General features: G+C 47.1%; 1 protein-coding gene across 1 annotated transcript in view; it reads left to right on the top strand.

Annotated features, from left to right (window-relative positions):
• LOC117226563 (uncharacterized) overlaps positions 1–25,040 on the top strand; it is a 59,231-nt gene that overhangs the window by 8,816 nt on the left and 25,375 nt on the right. Inside the window, exons 2-4 of the mRNA XM_033481026.2 lie at positions 2,316–2,654; positions 14,296–14,451; positions 15,406–15,522. Of these exons, the coding sequence (XP_033336917.2) occupies positions 2,430–2,654; positions 14,296–14,451; positions 15,406–15,522 (498 nt within the window). The 5' untranslated portion in view covers positions 2,316–2,429. The remainder of the gene's footprint in view (positions 1–2,315; positions 2,655–14,295; positions 14,452–15,405; positions 15,523–25,040) is intronic.

Below are 25,040 nucleotides of genomic sequence, written 5' to 3'. Positions count from 1 at the left end.
TCCAATTTTTCCGTCCCGAAATTCGTAACGTTGTAGAAGATATATATATATAGTATCGTTGTCAACTTCCTTTTGCAAATCAGGAAGGACCTGCCACCACCTAAACCGCAACGTTTGTGTTTTTTCCGGCGAAGCGAAAGGCGGCTCTCCCAGTGTCCATTTTTGCGTTCGATCGCGCAATATTTGTCCTTGATACAACAATTTTTTTTGTCAAGAAATTGCAAGAATGATTGAAGATACGAAGCGTCAAAGTCTCCTTGGATTTTCGAATCCGAACGAATCCATCTTCACCGCAGCGTTTGCGATTTTTTCCCGCAGAGAATAGAGAAGCTGTCCTTATGCAATTTTCTGCATTCGATTTCGCAACGTTTGCCCTACCTCCGTCAATTTTGTCGTTCGAAAATTGCGGAAACTCTCGAGAATACGAGGCGGTCGCCTAGGCACCGGTTTTCGCAGGCCGCTCGAACAACGGACCCCGCTTCCTCTGTTCGTGAGAGAGAAGCATCGGGGACCGACCTCGGAACCGTTAGCCATCGGTTCACGTCCGCTAAACGGTTTGCGGACCATTTTCTCGGCGATAATTGGAGAAGCCCATGCCCCGTGAAGGCTTCCCTTTATCTGATTTTTGTCCTCCGCCCGTTTGTCTTCTCTTCGAAGACCGATTTCTCTCCTGGTGTGACGCAACTCCGAGCAACGGGCAACCGCGACTTCCGCTCGGAACGAGCACGCGACCGTATAGGAAAATTTCTGACGCGCGACCAAACAGTCGTAGATTATGCTAACTCCGTTCCAGCCGACGTTTAACGCGTTGTTGACGATGCACCGCGAAACGGACCTTGCTTCTATTTATCGTTTCTCCCAGAGTTCGGCATTGTTCCCTCCGTTTCGCATCAATATTTATCTAGGATTGTTATGCAAATGGTTCTTCTTAGCGGAATATTTTATTCGAACAACGATTATTCGCTGTTCGTCGTCGATTATTCCGTCTATTTACTCGAATGATTCTTTATTCGAGTATTGGGATAATAATGTGAAAAACGTAATTTTACAAGAATATATTGTACTGCTTGGAAAGAGAAAATGTTGCTTAAAAACTGGTCAACTTCGACTGTCAACACTTGAGAAAATAAATGTGGAAGTAATCGATAAATTATACTAAAAGGAAACGCTATTTTCTACATATCCATTTCGCGACGTTCGCAAACGAAAGTCGCTGATTCGGTTGAAACGAACGCTCGGAAGTCGATGACGCTTCATAAAAATCGCTCCCTGTTATCACCGATTGCGAACGGTCTCCACGGTGTCGACGCGAACGATGCCGGTTCGTTCGAATCGATCCCCATGCGCCCATTTCGGTCACGGCAAGAGAGTCGGCGTCGGAAACGACGGTGTGTTCCAGTTCGAAGTTAGATCCGGCGTTTACTGCGCGACCTCGAGAACGTACCTGCGTGCGAATCAACGAAAACGTCATTCATTATAGGTGCAAACTGCAAACTGCAACGCCGACTTCCAGTGTTGTTTGCGATATTACAATCTTATCGGTGGTCGACAAGTGTCCGCGAGACCATCCTAGTAGTCGATCGCTTCGCGATGATTTCTGGCTTACATTTCTTTGATATGTACATTCAGATTTATTTCTGCCTCTTTTATACTTATCCTAAAAGTAATTGTAATATATGAAACAGTTGACTCGATTTGACTTTTAATCGTTTCGCTCTCTCGAACGCGTCATTTCGCGACGCGATACCGTTGGTGCGGCACCGCACAAGCGGTATTATGACGCGAGATATCCCATCGCACGTCCGTGGTTGCGAAGCGGTTAATATAAAGGGTGTCTCGAAAATGGGGGTTCCTGAGGTGATTTGAAGCAACTTTTTCCTTAGCGAAAATGCAATCCGCGGCTTGGTTTACGAAATATTAATGAAAAACAGTGATCAATGAGAGGCACGGCCGGCGCTCCGCCTCGCGAGCTCTGCCGCTGCGTCAGGTAGTCAGCGCGACGCGGCATTGGCCGCGTGGGCGGAGCGCCGGCCGCACTCGCCCCTCATTGGCCACTGTTTTTCCTTGATAACTCGTAAACGAAGCCGTGGATTGCATTTTCGCTAGGGAGAAAGTTGCTTCAAATGACCCGAGGAACACTCCTCTCCCGTTTCCGGATTGCGAGACATTTTTGGGTCACCCTGCATTGCGCGTATGCCAGTCAGATCGTGTATACTTGTACTTCATTCCATTGCTATCGTAAATGGATAATCCGTAGACTAGTCGCATATAGGTGGGATAATCTGTCTGATCGGCGGCGAACGGTGTGATTGCAGGTCAGTTTTGTTGGGCGCGCGAGCACACCTGATCGACGCAGCATCCGGAAAGCGCGGGAACGAGAGAGGGACAGGTGAGAGACCGAGGAAGGATAGAGAGGCAAACGGAGCAAGATGGGAGGTAGACAAAGCAGAAGGTCCGTGGACATAACGACGACGCCGAAGAAGGAGGGGATACCGGCCGATGGGAGTGTCGGGGACGCCGCAGCACCTGGCGACGGCAAGCTGGAGAGGATCGAGGAGACCGACACGAAGCCCACCACCAACGGCATAGCGCCGCACACGGACGTCGCCGAGGATAAGGAGAAGGATAAGGACGAGGCCACGGAAAAGGAGAAGGTGAGACACCAAAGACATCCTCGTATCCGTCTGTACCGTTCTATCGGTCAATTACAAATTACAGTAATGTCTCTCTAATCGACGCTTGGATTGTTCACAGAAATGGACAATTCGGGAAGAAGAGATGCTGTTATTCGAGCTTTGCGGTTTGTTTTTATAGTCACGTATTGTCGACGATTATAAAAATGAGCTGCACGGCTCGAATAATCGTGTCTCCTCTCCCCAAATTGTCCATTTTAGTGGACAATCTGAGCGTCAGTAAGGGAGACATTGCTGTAACGGAGAACTTATGCGTCTATGCGAATTCGCGGGAAAAGAGTTGCATCATCTAGTAGCTTCTCTCGCTGCATCGGCTATGATTTTGCGTTCATTTAACGCTAAAGGGTTGTGGGTCCATTTGAATTCATAGCATTGTTGTTTTACTAGCTGGTGTCTGAAAATTAATGAAATTTTTTCCATGCTTCCGTTAAGGTTTTTGGATAAAATAATGGCCACTATATTTGGAGAAAAAAAGTTGATGAAGACGATTATAAGCGATTCTAAATTATAGTTTTAGAGAATTATAGTTTTAGTAGAAGTTTACTTTTATTTGAGCGGATTCTGTTTAGCACACGTATAGACGCAGTTCATATAAATGCAATTCATAACAATGCAATTCGTAACAATGCTGTTCATATAAATTGCAATTCATAACAATGCGATTCATAACAATGCATTTAATGCACACATAGTTCACACGAATGCAAAAATCATATAAATGCAGTTACATAGATGCGATTCGTATAAATACACAAAAATTACAATTCATGAAAGTGCACTTCGTACAAATGCGGTTCACACAAACAAAAGATTCGCTCGCGATTTACAGCAAGCACGAACGAGAAGCATTGAATGAAATATGCAGTTCGTTAAACTCGAGCACAGCTTTTCTAGCACAAAGCTAAAACATTGACATGATCGTTTACGTAACATATTAGTGTTCCCAACAACTAATGCCTTAATGGAGATAAGAGAGAATGAGAGAGTGAGAGAGAGAGAGGGAGAGAGAGAGAGAGGGAGAGAGAGAGAGAGAGAGAGAGAGTGAGAGGGCTTGGCGTGGTACTATGTAGTAATTCCCAAGTATGTAGTTCCAAGATATCGATTTTTCCATTGGCCTGTGGAACTGGCATAATGGTGCAAGGAGTGCAGAAGAGGCACGAGGCCTGTTCCCAGCGTTGCACAATAGTGCACGTGCGCGTACTATTCTGAGCCTGACCTAGGAGATATGCTACGTGTTCGAGCTGCCTCGACTCAACCGGTAGAAAAATTGAACTGGCGAAGAGGAACGGGGCAGAGAGAGAGAGAGAGAGAGAGAGAGAGAGAGAGAGAGAGAGAGGGAGAAGAAGCGGATGGTTCCGGAGATCATGATCTGGAACCATCATGGTTCAAAGTTGTTCTAGGTTCAAAACTTTTCTCGGTTCAAGATCTCTATCGGTTAAAATTCAAAATCTCTCTCGGATCAAAAACTCTCTCTTTAAGGTCTTTGTTGGTTCTCCATCTCTCCTGGTTCAAATTCTCTTGGTTGAAGATATCTTTCGGTTCAATTTCTCTCTGGATTTAAATTTCTCTCTCGATTCATCATCTCTGCTGTTTAGAGATCTCTTTAAGTTCAAAATCTCTCTTATTTAGACTATAAGAAATTGCAACAACCAAAAATTGACTTCAAAAAATAAAATAAAACAAATACGTCAATTTAACGTAATCCCAGCGTCGAAATCTCCCGGCCGAAAATCTCTATCGATCAAAGATCACGGCAGCCGAGCCTCTCGCGTGGCGTCTGGAACGGTAGCAGCCGGTCTCGAGGATCGAAAGTTCGAACTGTCGCTCTCGACGAGTCGCGTAATCGTGTCAGCGTATTATCGTGGAAATGCTGCGAGCTAGACGAAACTTGATATTTCCTCGATTGAGCAACCCCGGCAGCTGTCATGCACCAGATACGCCGACACGGTAGCACGCGAGGGAGAGAAAACAGCGGACTGGAGAGACCAAGAGAAGGATCACCGGTGCTCGGAGAGGAGGAGGAGGTCCTCTTCCCTTTCGTTTCCGTTTCATGGAATCGACCAGAAAGAGAAACAGAGAAACGAAGAAAGAGCGCAGACTTTTTCCACGGTGGCCGGGGTCTCCTTTCGATCGAGACAAGCTATCGCGAACCCGCCCGCAAGATCTACACCGCTTATCGCCCGCGGACTATCGATCGCCGCTCGCGTTTCTAGAGCGGCGAAGGCGGCGCGCACTTTGTTTCCTGGAAAAAAGGTATTTTTACGCGAGCATTACGCGAGTCGTACCACTTTGCCGGCAACGCGATTAAGATCTTCCCCGAAACCGCGAACGCGAGACTTTTAAGCCGCTTTTAACGGATCGATCGAGTCGACGATCTTTCCGTCGTGGATCTAGAGGTTCCTGCAATCGCTGCTCGAATTATTTTCATTGTTAAAATCGAATCGATTGAACGATTCGATAGTTAGAATTCTTTTTATTTAACCATTCGGTCCGAAGTTTCATTGAACCAGGAAATTGCAAAGAGTTTCCACTGTTCGGAGAATACGAAATGGCTGTACAGGGTATCTCGAAAATGTCTCGCAACCCGGAAACGGGTGAGGAGTGTTCCTCGGGTCATTTGAAGCAACTTTCTTCTTAGCGAAAATGCAAACCGCGGCTTCGTTTACGAAATTTAGTGATCAATGAGAGGCACGGCCGGCGCTCCGCCCACGCGAGCACTGCCGCTTCGTTAGGTAGTCAGCGCGACGCGGCATTGGCCGCGATGGCGGAGCGCCGGCCGCGCTCGTCTTTCATTGGTCACCGTTTTTCGTTAATAACTCGTAAACGAAGCCGTGGATTGCATTTTCGCTAAGGAGAAAGTTACCTGAAATAACCTAAGGAATCCACCATTTCCGGATTGTGAGACATTTTTTAGTCACCCTGTAGAACCTGAAAGATTCGGCAGCGCTTTCTTTTTCCGGTAGAGAAAAATCTAGTGTACCGTTCGCCGCGAGTTTGCACAGGTAAGAGAACGCGTGTGCCGGTCGCTCTACCGCGGCGGCTAACTGTAATCGCGTCTGTTCTTGCGCTTTCCTCATACCTAACTGTCCCAGACGATTTCATTTGTCCGGCTCCGGGGATCGAAGAGATCGAAGAGAGAGAGAGAGAGAGAGAGAGAGAGAGAGAGAGAGAAAGAGGCAGAGAGAGATCCCGCGTCTGCGATCTTGCAAAATCTCGAGGCAGCAGGTGCGCGCAAGCCACTTGCGGGTCTTCTCGCTCCTCGACCGAACACCTGCCCTCGATGCCTTCGCCAATATCATCAGGAATGTGCGCTCTCTGCTATTCATCGACCAAAGGAGAATCGATTTTTCAGCGGCTCGCTTCGACATTGTCCTTCTCAGGATTATCTTTCAAAGCCTTTCTTTCGCGATCGCAATTCGATGGATGATTTTTCAATGCCCTCCTTCGAGATTGCATTTCAAAGCATGGTTTTTCAAAGTCTTCTTTCGAGATTGTACCTGGAAGGGTGATTTTTCAATACCTTCTTTCGAGATTGTACTTCGAAAGATGATTTTTCAAAGTTTTCTTTTGCGATTGCACTTCGAAGGATGATTTTTCAAAGCCTTCCTTCGAGATTGCACCTCGAAGGATGATTTTTCAAAGCCTTCCTTCGAGATTGCACTTCGAAGGATGATTTTTCAAAGCCTTTTTTCGAGATTATACCACAATGGATGATTTTTCAAAGCCTTCTTTCGAGATTATACCACAATAGATGATTTTCCAAAGCCTTCCATCGAAATTGCACTTCGATGGATGACTTTTCAAAGCCTTCCTTCACGATTGCACTTCCTCGGTGATTTGTCAGTACTTCAGCAATCTTATCTTTGTGCTTGTGCTGATATCACTTTATTACTTCCTCTTACCTCGCCTCTACCTGTGCTATAACCGCAGAAAAAAGTCAAGAAAAAGGTCGATTTTCCAAAGAACGCTTATTTCCCAAAGGATGATTTTTCGTTGCCACAGGAAAGCGATCGTTCTCCACAGCGTACAATTAAGGAAGCTCTTTCGAGCAGGTTGATTTCTCGGCGCAGGAAAATTGCAGAGGATCCGTTCGCGGGTTCTCGCGGGATAATCGAGAATTTAGCCAGGTGCAGATGGAGAGAGCGGGGCCTCACCTTCGTAGCCTTGACCGTGCGATTTAACGATGCCGATGCACGCGCGCGCGAGCTCGAGAGAGTGCATCGCGTGCGAGGTCGGGCCTGCTTCAATTAAAACGCTATCCCGAAGTCGTAAACGTCGTCCGTTTTCTTTTTTTCCACGGCTTTTCCGCGAGCTTTTTCTTTTTACGAGCGCGATCCTGCGAATAATCGGGCCATCGCGGAGATGCATCTAGCCGAGTGACCTGAATTCCGAGGAGGAACCCGCCGATAGACAGCTCTCTTGTTCTCTTGTTTCGGACCTGCAGCGCACACGCGATCATTCGAGCTCGCCTAATCGCGAGACGGAGATGTACACGCGACCGCTCAAAACCGTCCGGACGCTTCATTTTTTTCTTGGACAATGCGGTTTCTATCGGTCGAAAGTGTCCGGACGGTTCCCTTTTTCCTGTGGACAATGGTTAAATTTGTAGGAAAATGATCGGATCGACGTTGATTTTGTCGTTTTATGTTAATAAATTCGCTCTGATTGACAGTCGAAAAGAGTTGATCTACGCGCGGTTTCCGCGTTTCCGATGAGATGTCACTGCAGCCTTCTGCCACGTGGACTTTGCTGTCCAAGCTTATTGTCAACAATCGTGAGTGAACGAACGCCTCGACGATAAACCGTATCTCTTCGGCAGAAAAAAGAAAGAGAGTCTGTCCTTTTCATCGGCACCGATGCTCGTCGCAGAATCGAAGCCTCCTCGGACATTCCTTGATTCAGCACCCTTCGATCCTCAGCGCCCTTCGATCCTCAGCACCCTTCGATCCTCGACACTCTTGGATCGTCATCAACTTTCGATCGTGAGCACCCTTCGATCGTCGCATGGAAATTGTCCGCGATAATAACGAGGAACATTAGTCAAATGATTGAGTTAGAACGACGCCGGTGTAAGTCGCGTTTTCATCGCTGCGAGAAACAACGAGCACAATTGTTTGCTAACGCGTGTATTGTTTACCGATCGAACGCGTCATTAAGATAATTTCGAGTTAATTTACAGAGAAGTAATCGACTGCTCCGCTCCGGCACAATGAAATCCTGATCACGTAGGACAATCGAGCGTTCTCTTTGCAAACATTATCGCGTCGTAGGAGACCGTCGTCGGGTCTTTAGATCGCAATAAAAACGGCTTCCAAGCGTAGACAAAGGATCCTGCAGGCGAACGACCTACGTCGCTGGTCAAAGTGTTAAACACGTCTCCGCGGCGTAAGTGTTCTTCTCTCCCTCTCTCCCTCTCCCTTTCTCTTTCACTCTGTCTCTCTTTTTATCGAGGAGCAGCGATGGAGAGAGGGAGAGAGACGGATAAAGAAAAGACGAGTTGTTTCCGCGTGAATCATCGCGCGCGCGCGACGAATGGGAGGGACGCGATCGAGTCGGTTTATTAATTAATACGAGGCACGAGTCGTCTGTTTGCCTCCGCTAATTAAAGCTGGCTGCCGCCCGAATTCCAGCGCCGAAGCTTTCCCGAGCTGAAGAGTCTCTTTCCGCCCTGTGATCGATTTTGCTTCGAGACGCTCTCTCTCTCTCTCTCTCTCTCTCTCTCTCTCTCTCTCTCTCTCTCTCTCTCTCTCTCTCTCTCTCTCTGGCGCGATATCTCTCGACGAAACGAAAGCGAGCAGAAATGCTGTTAATGGCACGGTTCTCGAAAGGCTGGCCGGTCTCGGACGCGGAGGAAACGAAGGCTATCCGCTCGCGGGAACGGAATCGATCACGGAACGCTCCGCCGCGATTATCCGCACGAAACCGCGTCCTTGTCCCGGCACTCCCGGCCCGTTTCGACGGTTTTGCCTCGCTCGAAAATCCAGCGAAAACGCGCCTTGTCTTCTTCGGCATGCCAACGCTTCGAGATCAGAACTTCGAATTTACGTGTCATTTGGAATTTTTTTCTGGAAAGATCGACGAATCCTTTTCTTAAACTAGTACAGCTCGTTTCATAGTGTAACCTATATTGTGTAACCTGCAGGAATTTCTTCACAGAAAAATCTCCAAGAAAGTCCAATTGCCAATCGTCTCACTTCGACGCCTTTGAAAATTCGCGATGTTGGTCGCGTCTCGAATTTTTTCCTGAAAAAACTGCTGCACATTTTTCTTAAACGAGTACCTGATTCGAAAGTGCACACATTGTGCATTCTGTACGAATTTTTTCATAGCAAAATCTTAGAGAATGTCCGAACGACAGTCATCTTTCCAGACAAGCCTTTCTTATCAAGCTTGAAAATCGATGCAATTTTCCTGTCGAGGTTATATTATATATATATAATATAACCCTTTACACTCTCGAAGCTACTTTAACTACAAATCTAAAATAATTTTTCTGACTTACGGTATCTTCATTTTATACGACAAAGTGCATTTTATGCATGCGAAATTTATAGTCTTGCAACTCGTACGACAGTTAGACTTTCGACAATTTCTTTTTATATCTAAGCTTTGATAATATAAAGGTTATCTTGGAACGTGATGTAATAATATTTGTTAATGTGAAAATTATCTTAGAACGCGATATAACAAATGTTAGCGGTGCCTCGGAGTCACCGCTCGAGTGCAAAGGGTTAAAATGGCTTCGAGTGCAAAGGGTTAATACTTCCAGCGCCGCGCGAGTCACGTGTATGAGTGACACTAATTTTTAACTAGCTTTTTGGTAATCATTTTTATTGTAATATATTGAATGAATATAATTTAATTCCGAAAACGGATTCAACCGAGGCGAATGGAAAATCATAGCTCGTCAAAACGACTGCGCGCAGGTCCGAATTCGAGCACGCTTCGCAGCTGTCCGGCTGATTCAAGCCTGGAGAATTCGCGGCGGAATCGCAGCTGCACCTGCGAACGAGGATATCTCGCTTGCTCGCACGCTCGTAAGTTCGTCCTTCGAGCAACGTGTCCTCGAGAGCCGCGAATTTCTTGGTATTCCGATATCGTCCGATAGGCGAACAGAGAGAGATTTTTGCAGCGGGGTCTGCCGGCGCATATCAAACTCGAGATAAATCATTGTCGATCGACGCTGTATCATCGTACGGGGGGGTGGGGGCTCGGTTTTATTCGTTTGGCGAGCCAGAGAAAACCAGCTCCCATGAATATTTACGCGGCCGAGTGCCGCCGGTTCTTCTGCAGCCTCTGGAGTTCTATAAAATAGAAAAATCCGCGCGCTATTGCATAGCGTGATCGAGAGACCGAAGCTAGGAGGAGGAGGAGGATCGCGGGAACAGCTGCGACCTATCGATCACGGGTTAATCGAGGATGCCGGATAAAACGAAGCTGAAATCGATCTTCCGCGAGCTGTCGTCTCTGTGGTCGATGGCCGGTTCTTTCTGCGTTCTGCGGTCGGTGCAGAAAAATGTTGAAAAATTATTGCGAAAATTTTGCAACGATCGAAGGAGAAAGATCCTTTGGAAATCATGCGACGAACGTTGTTGAATATATTAGAAAAATAATATATGAACAACGATGCGATGCAGATGGAGAATCGACGTCGAACATCACGAAAAACGGCGCAGCGATTGAGCCGCGTTCGCGGCAGCTGTTGCTCTCTGCCACGGGTCACGAGTGACCCGGAGACGGGTCCGGCTGCTCTAACCGATTGATTCGAAACTAAGAAGGACAAGTAACCCGACTGGACAGCCGCCTCGGTTCCCCGAAGCTGTCGCGAGTCCGAACAATCCTGTTCTCTTCGTTTCGCCATGACTCTCTCGCTCTTGCGCCGTCTCTCCCTTTCTCTCTCTCTCTCTGTCTGTCTGTCTGTCTCTCTCTCTCTTTTGTTCTCTCGCTCTCGTTCTCTCTTTCTAGCCGGTATCGGCCGCGATACCGCGATATCCAAGACGAACGGACGAGCGGACGTCTTGTCTGGCCGGCCGGCCAGAACGAAAATAACCGGATATTTACATAATATAATGCGCGTTCTCGGCGACTCGACACCCTCGCGTGTCCAGACGAAAAAGAAAGCAGCGTGTCGCAGCTGTAACCCCGTTCCATTCGTCCATGCTTCTTTATCGATTACGCGGCCCCGGAAAATCGGCGAATCTCGAGCGCGATCCGGCTCGTCGATTCTTCGACCAACTGCATGGAATCGCATTTGCCCGGAGAGATCACCTGATGTTGCGAGGTTCGCAGCTGCCGAGGGGTCATTTTATTAGTCCCGTGCCATGTAATTATTGTTTTTCTGTGTCGCTTATTATGTCATTTCAATGTATTGCTTCGAGCGGAACGCTCATTGGTAGATAACATAGAAAGACAGCTGTTCGATAGAGAAGAAAGTTTACAGGAAAAGAATTACGAAGTCGGGCATCGAGATAATAATAACAATAATAATAATGAATAATTAATAACATATACCACTAATTCTTTAACGGTATGGACCCTTTGTTGCGCAATACACGAAATAATAGCGAGTACGCGATCCATCGAATTAATCCACACTGTACCGGTCATTATTATTATTATAATTATTACTGTTATTATTGCTGTTATTATTATTACTGTTAACCCTTTGCACTCGAACGGCGTTTCTGAGGCGTCACTAGAAATTGCTATACTATTTTTCAAAATCATTCCAAGAACATCGGACTCGTTTATACTTTAAAAAAAAACTATTAAAATTGCGTTGTATTTGCCAATAGGCTCAATTTCATACGCATAAATTGCGATAAATTATATAAAATAGAAAATACCGTAGATCAGAAATCATGTTTTGGAGTTCGAATTCAAATAGCTTCGACTGCAAAGGGTTAATATTACCATTTACATTACATCTACATTAGTTTCTCCATTTGTTGCGTCGTTGCTCTAACGTAAATACACGGCAGACTGTATCGGGTGTCAAACGGTCGGGGCGGGCCTCGAGCTCGGGGTGCGAAAAAAACCCGAACGTGCTTCGACGAGGACTAATGGCCGACCGAAAACACGCACACACCAGTCAGTCAGTATTGAACAGGCAATCGAGGAGGACGCGTCGGCGATGCCAGAGACCTACGAAATTTCCATACTTTCCGGAAAACACGCGAAGTAAAATCGGATTGAATGTGTTATTGTTATCGTTATAAATTAACCCCTTGCGGACGAAGCCGCTCGACGGGTATTACGTCGCTGGTGGACGACAGGTATTGGATATAAAATAAAAATGTTATAAAATATAATTATATTATTATAAGATCATAAATATGTGGAAAACTTTGTTGCTGGTTTCTCTGGTAGTGACGCAGAAAGACCGACTCGTCAATCTGAAGTTCGTTCTGAACCTACGGTTAAATTAATAAATTTATATTATAATAATTAACACTACGCCGTCCGCAGATCTTAGATATGATTCTTTTGTTTGACGCCGGCATAATAGTTCGGAAATTTTAGATTTTAAACAAAATTTCGAAGATGGCGGTAATACAAATTCCTAAAATTAAGATATATCATCCAAGAATTTTTATTCTTAATTCTTAGTTAAATAAGCACAATGCTATAGTTAATTTGCTGCCTTTTAACCCTTTGCACTCGAGTGGTGACACCGAGACACCACGAAAATTGTTACACCACGTTCCAAGATAATTTTTATAATAACAAAGCTTACGTATAAAGTATTGTTAAAAGTCTGACTGTTGTATGAGTCGCAAGACTCAATTTCATATGCATAAAATGCACTTTGTCATTCAAATGGTAATACCATAAGTCGGGAAGGTTAATTAAAATTTACAGTTTATATGGCTTCGAGTGCAAAGGGTTAACACCCAAGAAATATAGTTCAAATGTTGTCAGATTTTTAAAATGGCACCAAAGTGGTACCACCGGCATACAACAGATAGTTCTTGCATGGTGCCAGCGTGGTGCCACCGAATGACATAGTGTTAATAAATTAATATAAAAAAAAAAGCGGTAAAAAGACTTGGGCGGCTATATTTGCCGACACTCGTCCGCAAAGGGTTAATATAAAACAGCTGCGTTTAGAGCACCGTAAAAATCTAGCGTTAAATTCTTTTTCCTCGCTGTAATTCGATTCGTTAATTTTGATCGTAAACACGCCGGATTTTGCGCAGTAATTCGCAGTCTAGCGAGGATGCGACGGAAGATGATCGACAGAGGTTTCGGCGCAGATTGTTAACGACGACGAAGACGACGATGCTCTTTTTTTGCAGTGGGGAGGGGTAGAGTGTGTCGCGGCGACTCGCACGACGTGTAACAATCGTTCGGAGAACCACTGTTCGTCCTCTGTAATCCAAGAGCCTCGCGGTTTCCTCTCGTACGTGCTCGTCATCGGTGTTGTGTCCCGTTCGCATAATGTCCCGTCTCGGTGTTATCATCGTCATCGAGCGGTTCTCTCCGGCCATTTTTCCCCGTCGAATTCGCGATTCTTTCGAGCCGTGCGAAACGAGACGGTGGCCCTTCTTCCGCGGGCGAGGAGGAGAGCCGCGAGCGTTTTCACCCGGAAAATTGTCCTGCTGCTCTCTCTTTCTATTTCTTTATTTCTTTTTCTTTATCTCGACTGTCCGGTTAAAAACGCCGCTTCCACGACGGTCGCGCTTCGCGTACGCTCGCGGACGCTCATTTCGCTGAATAACAGAAACCGAGAGAAGGCCGGCCGGAGCGTAGTCTCGCACAATAAAAGAACAATAAAAAGAAACAAACGCCTCGTTCGGAGAAGAAGTTTCCCAACCGTCGATCCGCGGTTTACGACGCAACGCGACGCGAACCGACGGCCAACGAGTCGAGGGAAACACGTCGTCGACTGGAATCCCAATTGCGTTTCACGGTTTGACGTCCCTTCTACGTCGTGACGCGACGGAGCTCTCGAATTTTTCTATCTGTCGACCATCCGAAAATACTATGACGGTGCAGCGCGATGACCGGTACCTATTAAAGCCATTAATAATAGTAGTAATGATAATAATAATATTTATTTGATATAATGTGACAGTATGGTGGACATAATAATAATAATAATATAATAATAATATAATAATAATAATAATATTTATTTGATATAATATGACAGTATAGTGGACAGACAATTATATGGTTGAGACACGAGGTCACTGCAATCGGGTACCGTAATGCAAGGGTCATGAGGGGTTGTAAATCGCTATGACAATTCGAAGGTCGCGCAGAGACTGGGTAGGGTAGCGATTCCTCAGAGTATTCGGACCGTAGTGGACGATCCTGAAGATCCTGAGATCGTAAAACAGGCATCGTTCCACGGTATCCGGGATAAAAGTAACAAGCACTGTTCTCTCAAAGTCTTTAGGAATTCCCAAGGATGTCGTGAATTCCTATGGACGTTGAAATTTAAAGGACCGCCACCCTGAAGCTCCAATCTATAAATAATCTCTCTGAATATTTTCTTGAATTTTTAATTCATTCTTATTAATTTGCTATTATTTCTTGCATCGATAATTATTGTCCTTCGAATGGGAATTGAAACGGTGTCGCCTGCTTGTTTCAGCAAGAGGAGGTAAAAGCCGAGGAGACCAAGCAAGAGTCTGCCGGAGAGTCGCCCGCGGAATCGGCGGAGGCCACGACACCCACAGATGCTACCACCCCCGCCAGTCCAAACGCTGCAACCTCTCCAGACAGCAAGGAGCCCAAAAAGAAGGACAAGGTAAGAGAGACGAAACACCCGTATTATTCCGTCTTGAACGCATGAACATTTTTATAACGACATAGACGTCGACGCACGGTGCGGAAAAATCAGCGGAGATCCATCGATTTAGACCGCACGTGACTTAACGCTAATTTATCCTTTGACAGTCGGAAGATTTCTCCGACGAATTTAGGTAAAAATCGTGATCTTGCTATTAGAGACAGTTCGGTTAAAATCGAAGCCATTGTAGCGCTGTGAAATTTTATTGAGATAAGTAAGTAGAAGGTTTTTGATATTAATTTTTGTAATATTGATAGCGAGATTCATAATATATTCATTATATATTTTTAATATATATTCGTACATTTATATGTGAAAGAAAATAATAATTGAAAAGAAATGCTACTTTGAGATGAATGTATCTGTGGTTGCAAGGAAGAACGCCGCAACGCTTTAAGAACCAATCACTAATCATTATTCATTATTCATCGCTATTAATTTCATTAATCTTATTCATATATACGGATGACAACCCTTTGTTACAAAAAACAAGATTTCGTATAGCCGCGACTCGAGTACAATAAAAATAAAAATATTATTATTTATTAATTTAACGGGCAAACATGTCTTTTAAATTACAGAATAGAAAATATATAATGATTTAATTCGATATCTAAGGCTTCGTATCAGCAGCGTATCGAATTGCATAATTTTTTCCTGTCTATAGAATCTCCTTCTACGATGTTCTTTTCGATAAACACGTAAATCCTGCTCGCGGCGTTTTTCCTTCTATCCACGTATACAGCGTCGCATTGCCGACGACATCCGAGTACAAAGGATTAAACCGTGTCCTACTGTGCTCGTAAGAGAGACCTTTATAGAAGTGTAGGAGAATAAGACCTGACGCGAGTAGTCGCTCGTAACGAGAGAGTTCCTTACCGATCATTATCGATACCGTTTCCTCGTTCATAGATGAAGAAAAAGTGGTCCTTCAGGTCGATCAGCTTCAGCAAGAAGGACAAGAATAAGCCGGCTCGCGACGAAGCACCCAAGAATGGAGACGTCACCAAGGAGGAAATTCTCGCAGAGGTGAGTCAGGAGTACCCTCTTACCTTATCGGGGTGACCGCGGACGCGTGTCGTACCTCGTACCTCGAGAAAATCGAACACATATCCCGTTAATTGCCCGTCGCCTGCCTTCTTTTGCCAGCGGATTCCCCTGGCGCTGCGGCGGATGATCTAGATCTCTATCCTCGCGATCCTCTCGGTCGTTCTGCAGTCGTTGCTCCGTCGATTCACAGTCGTTTCTTCTTATTTGTTTCGCAGTCGTTGCTCAACCTTTTCCGAGCCGTTGCTGAGCCGTAGCTGAGCCGTAGCTGAGCCGTTGCTCAGTCATTTCGCAATTGTTGCTCAGCCTTTGATAGCCGTTGCTTAGCTATTGCTCAACTGTTGCTCAGCCGTTGCTTAGCTATTGCTCAACTGTTGCTCAGCCGTTGCTTAGCTATTGCTCAACTGTTGCTCAGCCGTTGCTCAGTCATTTGCTCAGTCATTTGCTCAGTCATTTGCTCAGTCATTTGCTCAGTCGTCTGCTCAGTCGTTTGCTCAGTCGTTTACTCAGCCGTTTGCTCAGTCGTTGCTCAGCTGTTCCGCAGTCGCCGCTAATCGGCCAAGCCAGGGTCAAGAAAACGCGCCTGGATTATCTCGAGGGACAGCACGTGGATCGCGCGTGTACAATTGAATCGCGAGTCGCGTTTCGAACACGCAGAAATGATCCAACTGTTGCTCCAAGCTCTCCGCGTCTCGTTCATGCATCGCGTGACCCGCGAGGAACCCATAAAACTTCTCTCGGTCGATTCACCCTTGCACTCTACGGACTCTGCTGCTGGAATTTTACTTCGCTCCGACCTATCCAACTACGTACTCTGACATCCGGTACATCGATACGAACCGGCCATTCTTAAATCTTGTCCGATGTTCGTAAAACCTCTTCCGATATTTATAAAATCTCTTCCGATGTTTGTAAAATCTCTTTAAAATTTTAAAATCTTCTCCGAATATTATAAAATCTTTTCTGAATATTGTAAAATCTCCTCCGAATATTATAAATGTCCTCCGAATTTTCTAAAATCTCCTTCGAATTTTCGAAAATATATCTATCAAATTTTTCAAAATCTCCGCGATTCGCGAGCACATGCGGCGACTGTCGAAGGAAGTATGATCTCTCGAACGATCGTAGATCATAGCAGTGTCTCTCCCTCTCACCGAGGAGAACGGCACGGAACGGCGGAACAGGCTGGCACCGGAGTCTCGACGAATAATGGAAGTCGGAGAGGACGAGGAAGGCAGCCGGTGATTTGTGCTCGACTCGATCCGAAGCAATCGGCCTATAGCGGTATATAATCGAGAACTGGCCGCGCGATAACCGTCACGGATCGAGAAGCCGAGAGCCGCGCGCCGGTGTTTAATTGGCCTCGAGACGTCCAATAAATCCTCCGCGGCCTCCGCTGATTATCAGAGATTTATTCGAGAAAAATGATAAGCGAACACCGGAACGGATCCGACCGCGACAAAAGTCGATTCGAACGACTCGGGAGACCGAGTTTTCCTGGCCGCTTGCGATCGATACGCGCGCGGATCTTCGAGATCTCCGATCGATTTCTTCGCCGCGCTTTAACCGCGATTTATTTCGGAACTCCGTTGACCATCACTTGTTTTTAATCGTTTTCTCGTATTTCTATACCTTGGTAGCGGAAGAACCAATGTTTTCAGCAGATTATTTATGAAATCTTACATCTTAATTCGTTGTTATAGCGCAATTATTTCTTTCATAGCTGGGTTAATTAGTACTTCATCCTACTTAATCATTGCCCCGATGGAACGATATTATTCTTGTTTCCTGCGTGTCTTCGTTCGTACTTTCGTTCCGAGATCTCGATAACAGAACAATTAAATTTGCTCTCGAATGAACGCTAAACGTGCAGCGAGCATTATAAGCGATTGATCGCTGATTTCGCTGATTCCCTGTCAGACCAAATATGATACGCTCTTCTATTGTGTACAGTAAAAATAAGAGTTTACCAAAATATATATAAATAAATTAAATTAAATTCAGACGAACGAACGAACGCAGCCTGTGTAGTCCAGAGAACCAATATATAAGAGAACGGATAATGGTCCAGCAAGCATAAAGAAAGTTTCACATCCGAAGAGCTAGAAATCGCTTAACAGTCTCCATTCGCCTTGTACTCGGTAGAGAGATCAGGGAACGAGATGGCAGGGTTTCGGCAACGTCGCGATCGCAGAATAAGTAGCATAATCTCGGCCGTTCCTTCGCGAGACTCCTCGGAGCCTAGCCGCGTGTAGGCGATCCGCAGGCTCGACTAATCCTCTCGTTTCTTTACCACCTTGTTCATCTTCTTCTTCTTCCTCGCCTCTTACCGTCGCGTTCTGCCAGCCGCAGACTCCCTTTCTTTTTCAGCAAGCTCGCAGCCTCGCCTCGCCTCGCCTCGCCTCGAAGAGTGGGAAGGCCGAACAAGCTGGCAGAGGCAGGCTGGCAGTGACTCATCCTTCTGGTTCCTCGTAGCTCGCGAGTTTCGTGATAGGCTGCCATGGAAAACCGGCTCCGAGTCGCTGAATTATCCCCTTCGACCACCCTCTTTCTCCCTTCGTGGTCGCTTCGGGGCTGCGACGCGTCGTCTCGTCGTCTCCTTCCCCCCCGTTCCGCACCCAGTTCTGCAAGCCAGCGGTGTGGTTCGCGAGACGAAAGGGGTCGTCTCTTGAAATTTTCCCGGGCGGCACACGGCACGCGGCGAACGCGTTCGCTATCGCTATCATAACGCGTCCTCGAGGCTGCTCGATTCGCGACTTTCACTCTCTCCCTTCGAGCAGCCGGCATTCCGAGTCATTAAAGAGCTCGAGAGCACGGAGGCGCGAGACGAGAGAAAGAGAGAGAGAGAGAGAGAGAGAGAGAGAGAGAGAGAGAGAGAGAGAGAGTGCACGAGCATCGTAACACCGCGATGCGATTCTCTGTTATGCCAAGGTGTTATGACACCGGCAGGACGTCAGGAGGAATGACTTATTGCTCCCCGCCTCTTTAGAACCAGCCTTTCTCCCTCTCTCGGCTTCGGGTTCCGTTACCACCGGACTCGAGGGATCCCGAAAACCTCGGGTCGGAGCGGACCGGGTCGAACGATTCATCTTGGAATCGCGTCGCTTTGCGAACACAGTCTCCGCGCTGAATCGGGCCTGGTCGGTCCGCCGCCGAAATTCGAGAATTAGGTCTATCCCTTGACGAAAATTTATTTCAAGGTTCAGTTAAATTTATCATTAATATCATCATCATCATCATCATTATTATTATTATCATATTATTACATTCATTATTATATGTATTACATACATATAATACATATATACATTATTATATGTATTACATACATATAATACATATATACATTATTATATGTATTACATACATATAATACATACATACATTATTATATTATTACATAATTTGCTGATTCTATGTCAGTCTAATTATGATATATCATTGTATATACAGGGTGTCCCAAGAATGTTTCCTCAGGTCATTTGAAGCAGCTTCTTCCTTTACAAAAATTTTCTCCGAGGCGCCGTTAACGAGTTATTAACGAAAAATAGTGAACAATGAGAGGCGAGGTCAGCTGGCACGAGGCGACCGAGCCAATGAGCGGAACTGGGTTTCGTGCGCTGGTTGGCTGGGCCGCCTCGCGACAGCCGTACTCGATTCTTATTGGTCACTGTTTTTCGTTAATAACTCGTTAACGGTGCCTCGGAGAAAATTTTTCTAAAGGAAGAAGTTGCTTCAAATGATCCGAGGAACATGCCATTTCCGGATTGCGAGACACTTTTGGGATACCCTGTATTATAATAAACTATTCAATTTTCGTGGAGAAATGAAATTTGTATAATATAAAACGAGTAAATAATATAAAACGAATAAAAAGTGATATCCCAATGTCGGGTCGAGTCGGGCCAGATACAAAATTCTTCGTCCCAACGACCATCCAGAGCGGAAGACGGGGCTATTGCAGTTCTATGGATGCTCGATCGAAGGTAGAAGTTCGCGGCGGTATCTTCGGACGATTTCGGTGGGCTCGGTAAACGAGGGAGGAAGAGGGCAATTAGAAGGCCGCGTTGGCGTTCCCACCGGTCGCGCGAGCATCGACTCGATTTCCTACGGGAAATGAGACGTATCTGGTCGAGAAATCGGCAACAGTCGATATATACTACCGGTCGTCGCTTCTGCCCGCGCGCGCGCGCTCATTGTGCCGACTGGCGAACCAGGTTCAATGGCCCAAACTTCCCGGATACGCTTACCTATAACGCCGCCGCGTTATTCGCATCGAACATGCCCGACCGTATTGGTATTTCGCGACAAGAATTTCGTTTAAGGTGCCCAACTGTCGGTCGCGAAACTTCTCCGCGCGAAGTTCGCTCCGTTAGAGTCCTCGGTCGCTTGCGATCGTCGCCGTTGTTATCGCTAAAAAGAGCGTCGATTGAGCAGAATTTTTAATATATATCTGTATTTATTTATTTATTTACTTATTTATATATGCGAGTAGATAGCCACTTTTACAGCAGCAGAAACGAAAGCATAATTCAGGGTTAGACTCCGGATTTTTATTCGAAATTGTCCGCATTTGTTGCAATAAACAGCAAACATTTGAGAATCTCTGTCTTTTTAATCTTTGATAATGTTCACTGGTTGCAAATGTTATGCTGGTGGCCTTAAATTATTTTAATTCTTCTGCTAGCTCGGATAACAGCTACTGGATTGTGCTCAAGAATGGACAATTTGGGAAGAGGAGATACGATTATTCGAGGCTCGAACATAATAATAATACTTGCGGCTCGTTTTTGTAATTGTTGAAAATCGGTGATTATAAAAACGAGTCGCAAGGCTCGAATAATTTCTGTGGACAACCTGACCGTCAATTAGAGAGACATTACTGTACTTAGGTTGAATGGCGTGGAATCAGCGATTCGAGTAAATAGTTTCTAAAGTAACAGTTCTTTAATTCAGTGACATATCGTGTCAATCTTATCGGAGACACGTGTCTGCCCACGGCCGACCGTTTCTACTTAAACCATATCTACCCTCCCGGCTCGCGCGGAGTCCTCGAGAGCCGTAACCGCGCGTACTAAGGGTTACTTTTTCGCGCGAATTCACCCCGTTAGCGTGGAATCGAGAGAGAGAGAGAGAGAGAGAGAGAGAGAGAGAGAGAGAGAGAGAGAGAGATTCCCCCATCGACGAGGCAGAAGAGTCTTTGTCGCGGAACGAGACGCGGAGGACAATCGAGAGAAGGATCGCGGCTCGAGAGAGAGAGAGAGGGAGAGAGAGAGAGAGAGAGAGAAAGAGAGGGATGGCGAGAGTGTCTCTCTTCTTGTATTCCCGGTTTCGCACCTACGCGAACGCGTCACATTGTTTCCAAGCACCCACCCTCGCGCGAGTAGCTAGTGGGATGGGGTGTGGTCGCGAGTCCTTTGTCCCCTCGTGCTCTCCGCGAGACTCGCTTCGTTTCGCGCTTCAGAGATCGCAGACTAATTCTAGCGATTCCATCTTGCTCCGCCGAGAAGACGAAATTCGATCGAATAGGAAGCCGTCGTAGATCTCGTTGATCTACAGAATGCTAATCTCGAGGAATTAATTCATGCAGTGAGCGTCTCGCGGGGCAAGGCTGTTATTAATTGACGAGGGTGGCCAGCCGCGCAGATCGAAGGTTGCCGTCGCGTGACACGACCCCTCGCCTAAATGAGAAACAAATGCAGCCGCGGGGGTGGAGCGTTAAGGGTGCCGCCGGCGAGAGAGTCGAAGTCAACGAGCGAGAAAGACTTTCACTAGTTCCTTTGTTCCGTTTTCACGGCCACGAGCCGCGTGGTCTCCTTCCTTTTTGGCACGGCGCTCGTCCGTTACCCCGTCGAACTTTTCGAGCAACAGGAAAATTCTCTGCCGTCGCTAGACGACATGAACTCGATGCGTTTCGGACAAAAATCACTCTAACTGTAAAATAAGATCGTTAACCCTTTGCACTCGAAGCCGTATTAACTGGAAAATTTAAATTAACTTTTTTCGCTTAGCGACAAAGTGCATTTTATGCGTACGAAATCGAGTCTTGTGACTCGTACAACGGTTAGACTTTTAATAATTCTTTATACCTAAGCTTTGATATTATAAAAATCATCTTGGAACGTGGCGTAACAATTTTAGCGGTGTCTCAGAGTCACTACTCGAGTGCAAAGGGTTGAGAGAGGAGAACACGCTTTCGTCGAGCTTGGGTTTCTTATAATCGACTCAGGCGATTTTTATTTTGTATAAAGATCCTTGGTCTGGGTAATCATCGTTCCTCCATTAGCTCAAGCTTAAAAGCCAGGCCTTCGCTATGACCATAAATGATAAGGAAAGTGGCAGGCGAACAACCTTTGAACTGGATCGTTCGAAAGCTCGAACCGCTTTAGGACAGTGGGACATTCGGAACTCGTGCGAGCGACAACGACGAGGTAGAGTACCGATTGTCCGGGATACGCTAGCAAATAGACCGGAACAGGTTCGGGACGAGTATCGGCGGAAGAAGACGGGACGATTTGTTCGAGGCGCGCCGCGATGCTACAAATTTATGTGACACGTGACGAGATACGGCGGGTTCTCTCTCGGCGGGCTCTTAAAATATGTCGCAGTCGGCGGGGTTGCACATGCAACGGTACCCGTGCATGTGCAGAATACGTCGCAACAGTGGCAAGAGATCGGACCGGACGACCAGCCGGTTGGCAAACCGGTTTGATTCGTCGCGGAAGGCGCCTCGGTAGTTTCTACTGGCTTCGATTTCATTCCTAATGGCCCCGATGAAATTCATCCCGCGACTCTATCTTTCTGAGCGATTGCGTGCTCGTTCCCCTAGAACCTCCGATCGATCCGAGACACACGAATCGATCGCGATTGAGAATCGAATCGCGAGGCAGATACGCGTCTTTCCGTCTCTTCGACGCTAGAACCTAATTTCGCCATTTTTATTGCTACGTTTAATTGGGAAACGAAACGGAACAGCAGCTGGATCGAGGTTCGCTCATGCCAGATTATCCGGCAGGTTTGTGGGACAGATGAGAATCGAATTTCCGCGTTGCTTCGGAAGTTCTCGGAAAAGCCACTTTGATATTCGGTCCGCGATGAAAGCTGCCGCGCTCGGACCGCGTGCCACTCTTCGCCCCCTTTTCCCTTTGTCCGTCTTTCGTCTAGGTTCTCTCTATTGGCTCGAACGTCGAGATGGAGCGAGAGAATGCTCCTCGTTCCCTAGCAGACAAGTGTCCGTCCTCGCCAGGAACGGAGAACGCGACAGGTGGAACGCGAATAAAAAGCACCACGAGGATCGTTGCGCGCGTCGCTCGATGCTCGAGGTTCGACGACCGTCGAATATAAAGACTCTCTCGACGTCCCTCGGATCGATATGTTCTGACTCTCGGTTTTCGGACGAAAAAGTCGACGGTCGCTTCGAGCTTCACCGAAGCGGCGAGCACGGAACCGTGCTCGTTTTCGTCTGGTTTCGCGTGGGAGGCGTGGCCGCGCTCGATAGGCGTGGCCTCGCGGCTCCGGTCTCCTCTGGAGCTGCGCCAGGGGGCATTTGCTAATTCTTCTAAATCTTCTTCTAAATCTTCTCAGACGGATTACTCGCCGGCTCTTTATCCTCGAGGAAATAGAGACAGAGATCGTGGGAACGGGAGCAACGGATGGCCCCGCAGCAGCTTTTCGACGCGGCGTCTCGGAAACGAGTCGGAAACGCGGGAAAACAATCGATAGAGGCGTGCGTGAGCGTGCACGTGTCGGACCGCGAGTCTCGAGGGTCTCTCTCCTAACGAGTCGCGAAAGATGGAAAGTTAACGAGCCGAAGGGCCTCTCAACAATCGCCTGAAAAGCCTTCGAGGCTAGCTCGCCGCGGCGTCTGTCGTCTTCGATTTAAATTCAGTTAGAGCCGCCTCGAGAGACCCGCGGCCGGATAAAGGACGCCGTCGAAGCGGTTTTCCCGCAACTAGCGCGATCCTCTCGATCTCTCCTTCCCCCTTTCATCCTCGAATCGCGAGCCGCTTATGCTAAATCTCTCTCGAGCGTCGGTTTTCGGAGTGCAGCCGGTTCTCGATTGTTCTGCCTCGAATCGCCCGTATCGTAGACCCGAGTGGGCGTGGCTTCGCGACTCACGTAAACGCCCCGGCGGGCAATCGTTGCTCTTGAGCACAGTTTTTTCGATCTTGGATTCGACTAGGCGCGGTCTTGTGGCTCCCGAAGGTGCTACGGAGCGATCTTAGCTCCGAGGAGACGTCTTCCGAATTACGGAGCCGAGTAGGCGTGGTTCCGCGACTCTCGTAAACGCCCCGGAGGGCAATCTGTTCCAATATCTGGTCGGCTGGTCTCGCGATTATCGACTAGCTTTCCCGCTCGATGAAATATCGGGTCACGTGCGCGCTCGGCAGACGTTTCCGTTGTCTGGAGACAGAAATGAAGACGGCGAAAACGGCCTCGGGCGAACCCTTTATCTTGTTTACCGTCAGCCTATGTCAACCCGGTGCCACCGAGGCTATTTCGTTCGATCGGGAACGGTCTATTTGACGCATAAATTGGATCGACGTGTCTGTCTTCTCCGCGCGCGCTGGAAGAGAAAAGATCCTCGTGGCCGTTCTTCTTTCACGGCGGCCGTCTTGCTCCGTTTCCCGGTGAAAACAATACGCAATTACAAGCTAATCAACCGTCGGGCGAAACTGCTGTTGGCCGCCGGCCAGAACTGTTGAGCGCTCGCCGCCACTCTCGGACGTGTCCGGGAGCCTGTCCGGATTAAAACGGATTACTCGGAGCAGCCTCTGTCATCGATCCCGTCGCAATCGGTTCGCCGACTTCTGGACCCCCCGGGCCACCTCTGGAGGTCGCTGTCCCTTCGGACTTTTCCGTGGGAAATGCCTGGAAATGTCACGCGAGCGTGTGTCGCCTCTCGTGCTCCCGAGGTGTTGTTTCCTCTTCGGTTCGGCCGAGGCTCTCGATGTCGGCGCACACCGGTCGAAACACAAAGTGTGCCGGTTGAAAGACCTCGGGGCCGCGGATCTCTCTGCCTATTTATCACTTGACGTCATCGGGATGCCATTGTATTAAAAATACGACCGGCGAATACGTTTTCGTCCTCGCCTTCGTCTTCCTCCTACTTCGTCTTCGTCTTCGGCTTCGTCTTCCTCTTTCTCTGTCCGCGTCTTCGTCTTCGACTTCGTCTTCATTGTCCCTTTTTTGTATTTATAAATTCCGGTATCGGAGCTGACACACTTCGGATAAGCGTGTATTGAAAACACGAATCGCAGATAAAAATGACGAGGCTAAATATAAACCGCGACGCTCGCGACTGTCACGCATTTATCGAAATTTCCGCGCGCGGAATTATCAGTGAACCGCGATATCTCGGCGTTTTTTTTACACCGAGGACAACTCCATCTTGCTGTCGCGCATGCTCCGGAATACTTATACTCTGGACCACTTGTGGCAACTCTCTGGTACTCTTTGGTACTCTTTGGTACTCTTTGGAACTCTCTAGAACTCTTTGA

This window comes from Megalopta genalis, chromosome 2, assembly GCF_051020955.1.
Source record: "Megalopta genalis isolate 19385.01 chromosome 2, iyMegGena1_principal, whole genome shotgun sequence".
In the NCBI taxonomy this organism is placed as follows: Eukaryota; Metazoa; Arthropoda; class Insecta; order Hymenoptera; family Halictidae; genus Megalopta; species Megalopta genalis.
This window is presented reverse-complemented; position numbering and strand designations above follow the sequence as displayed.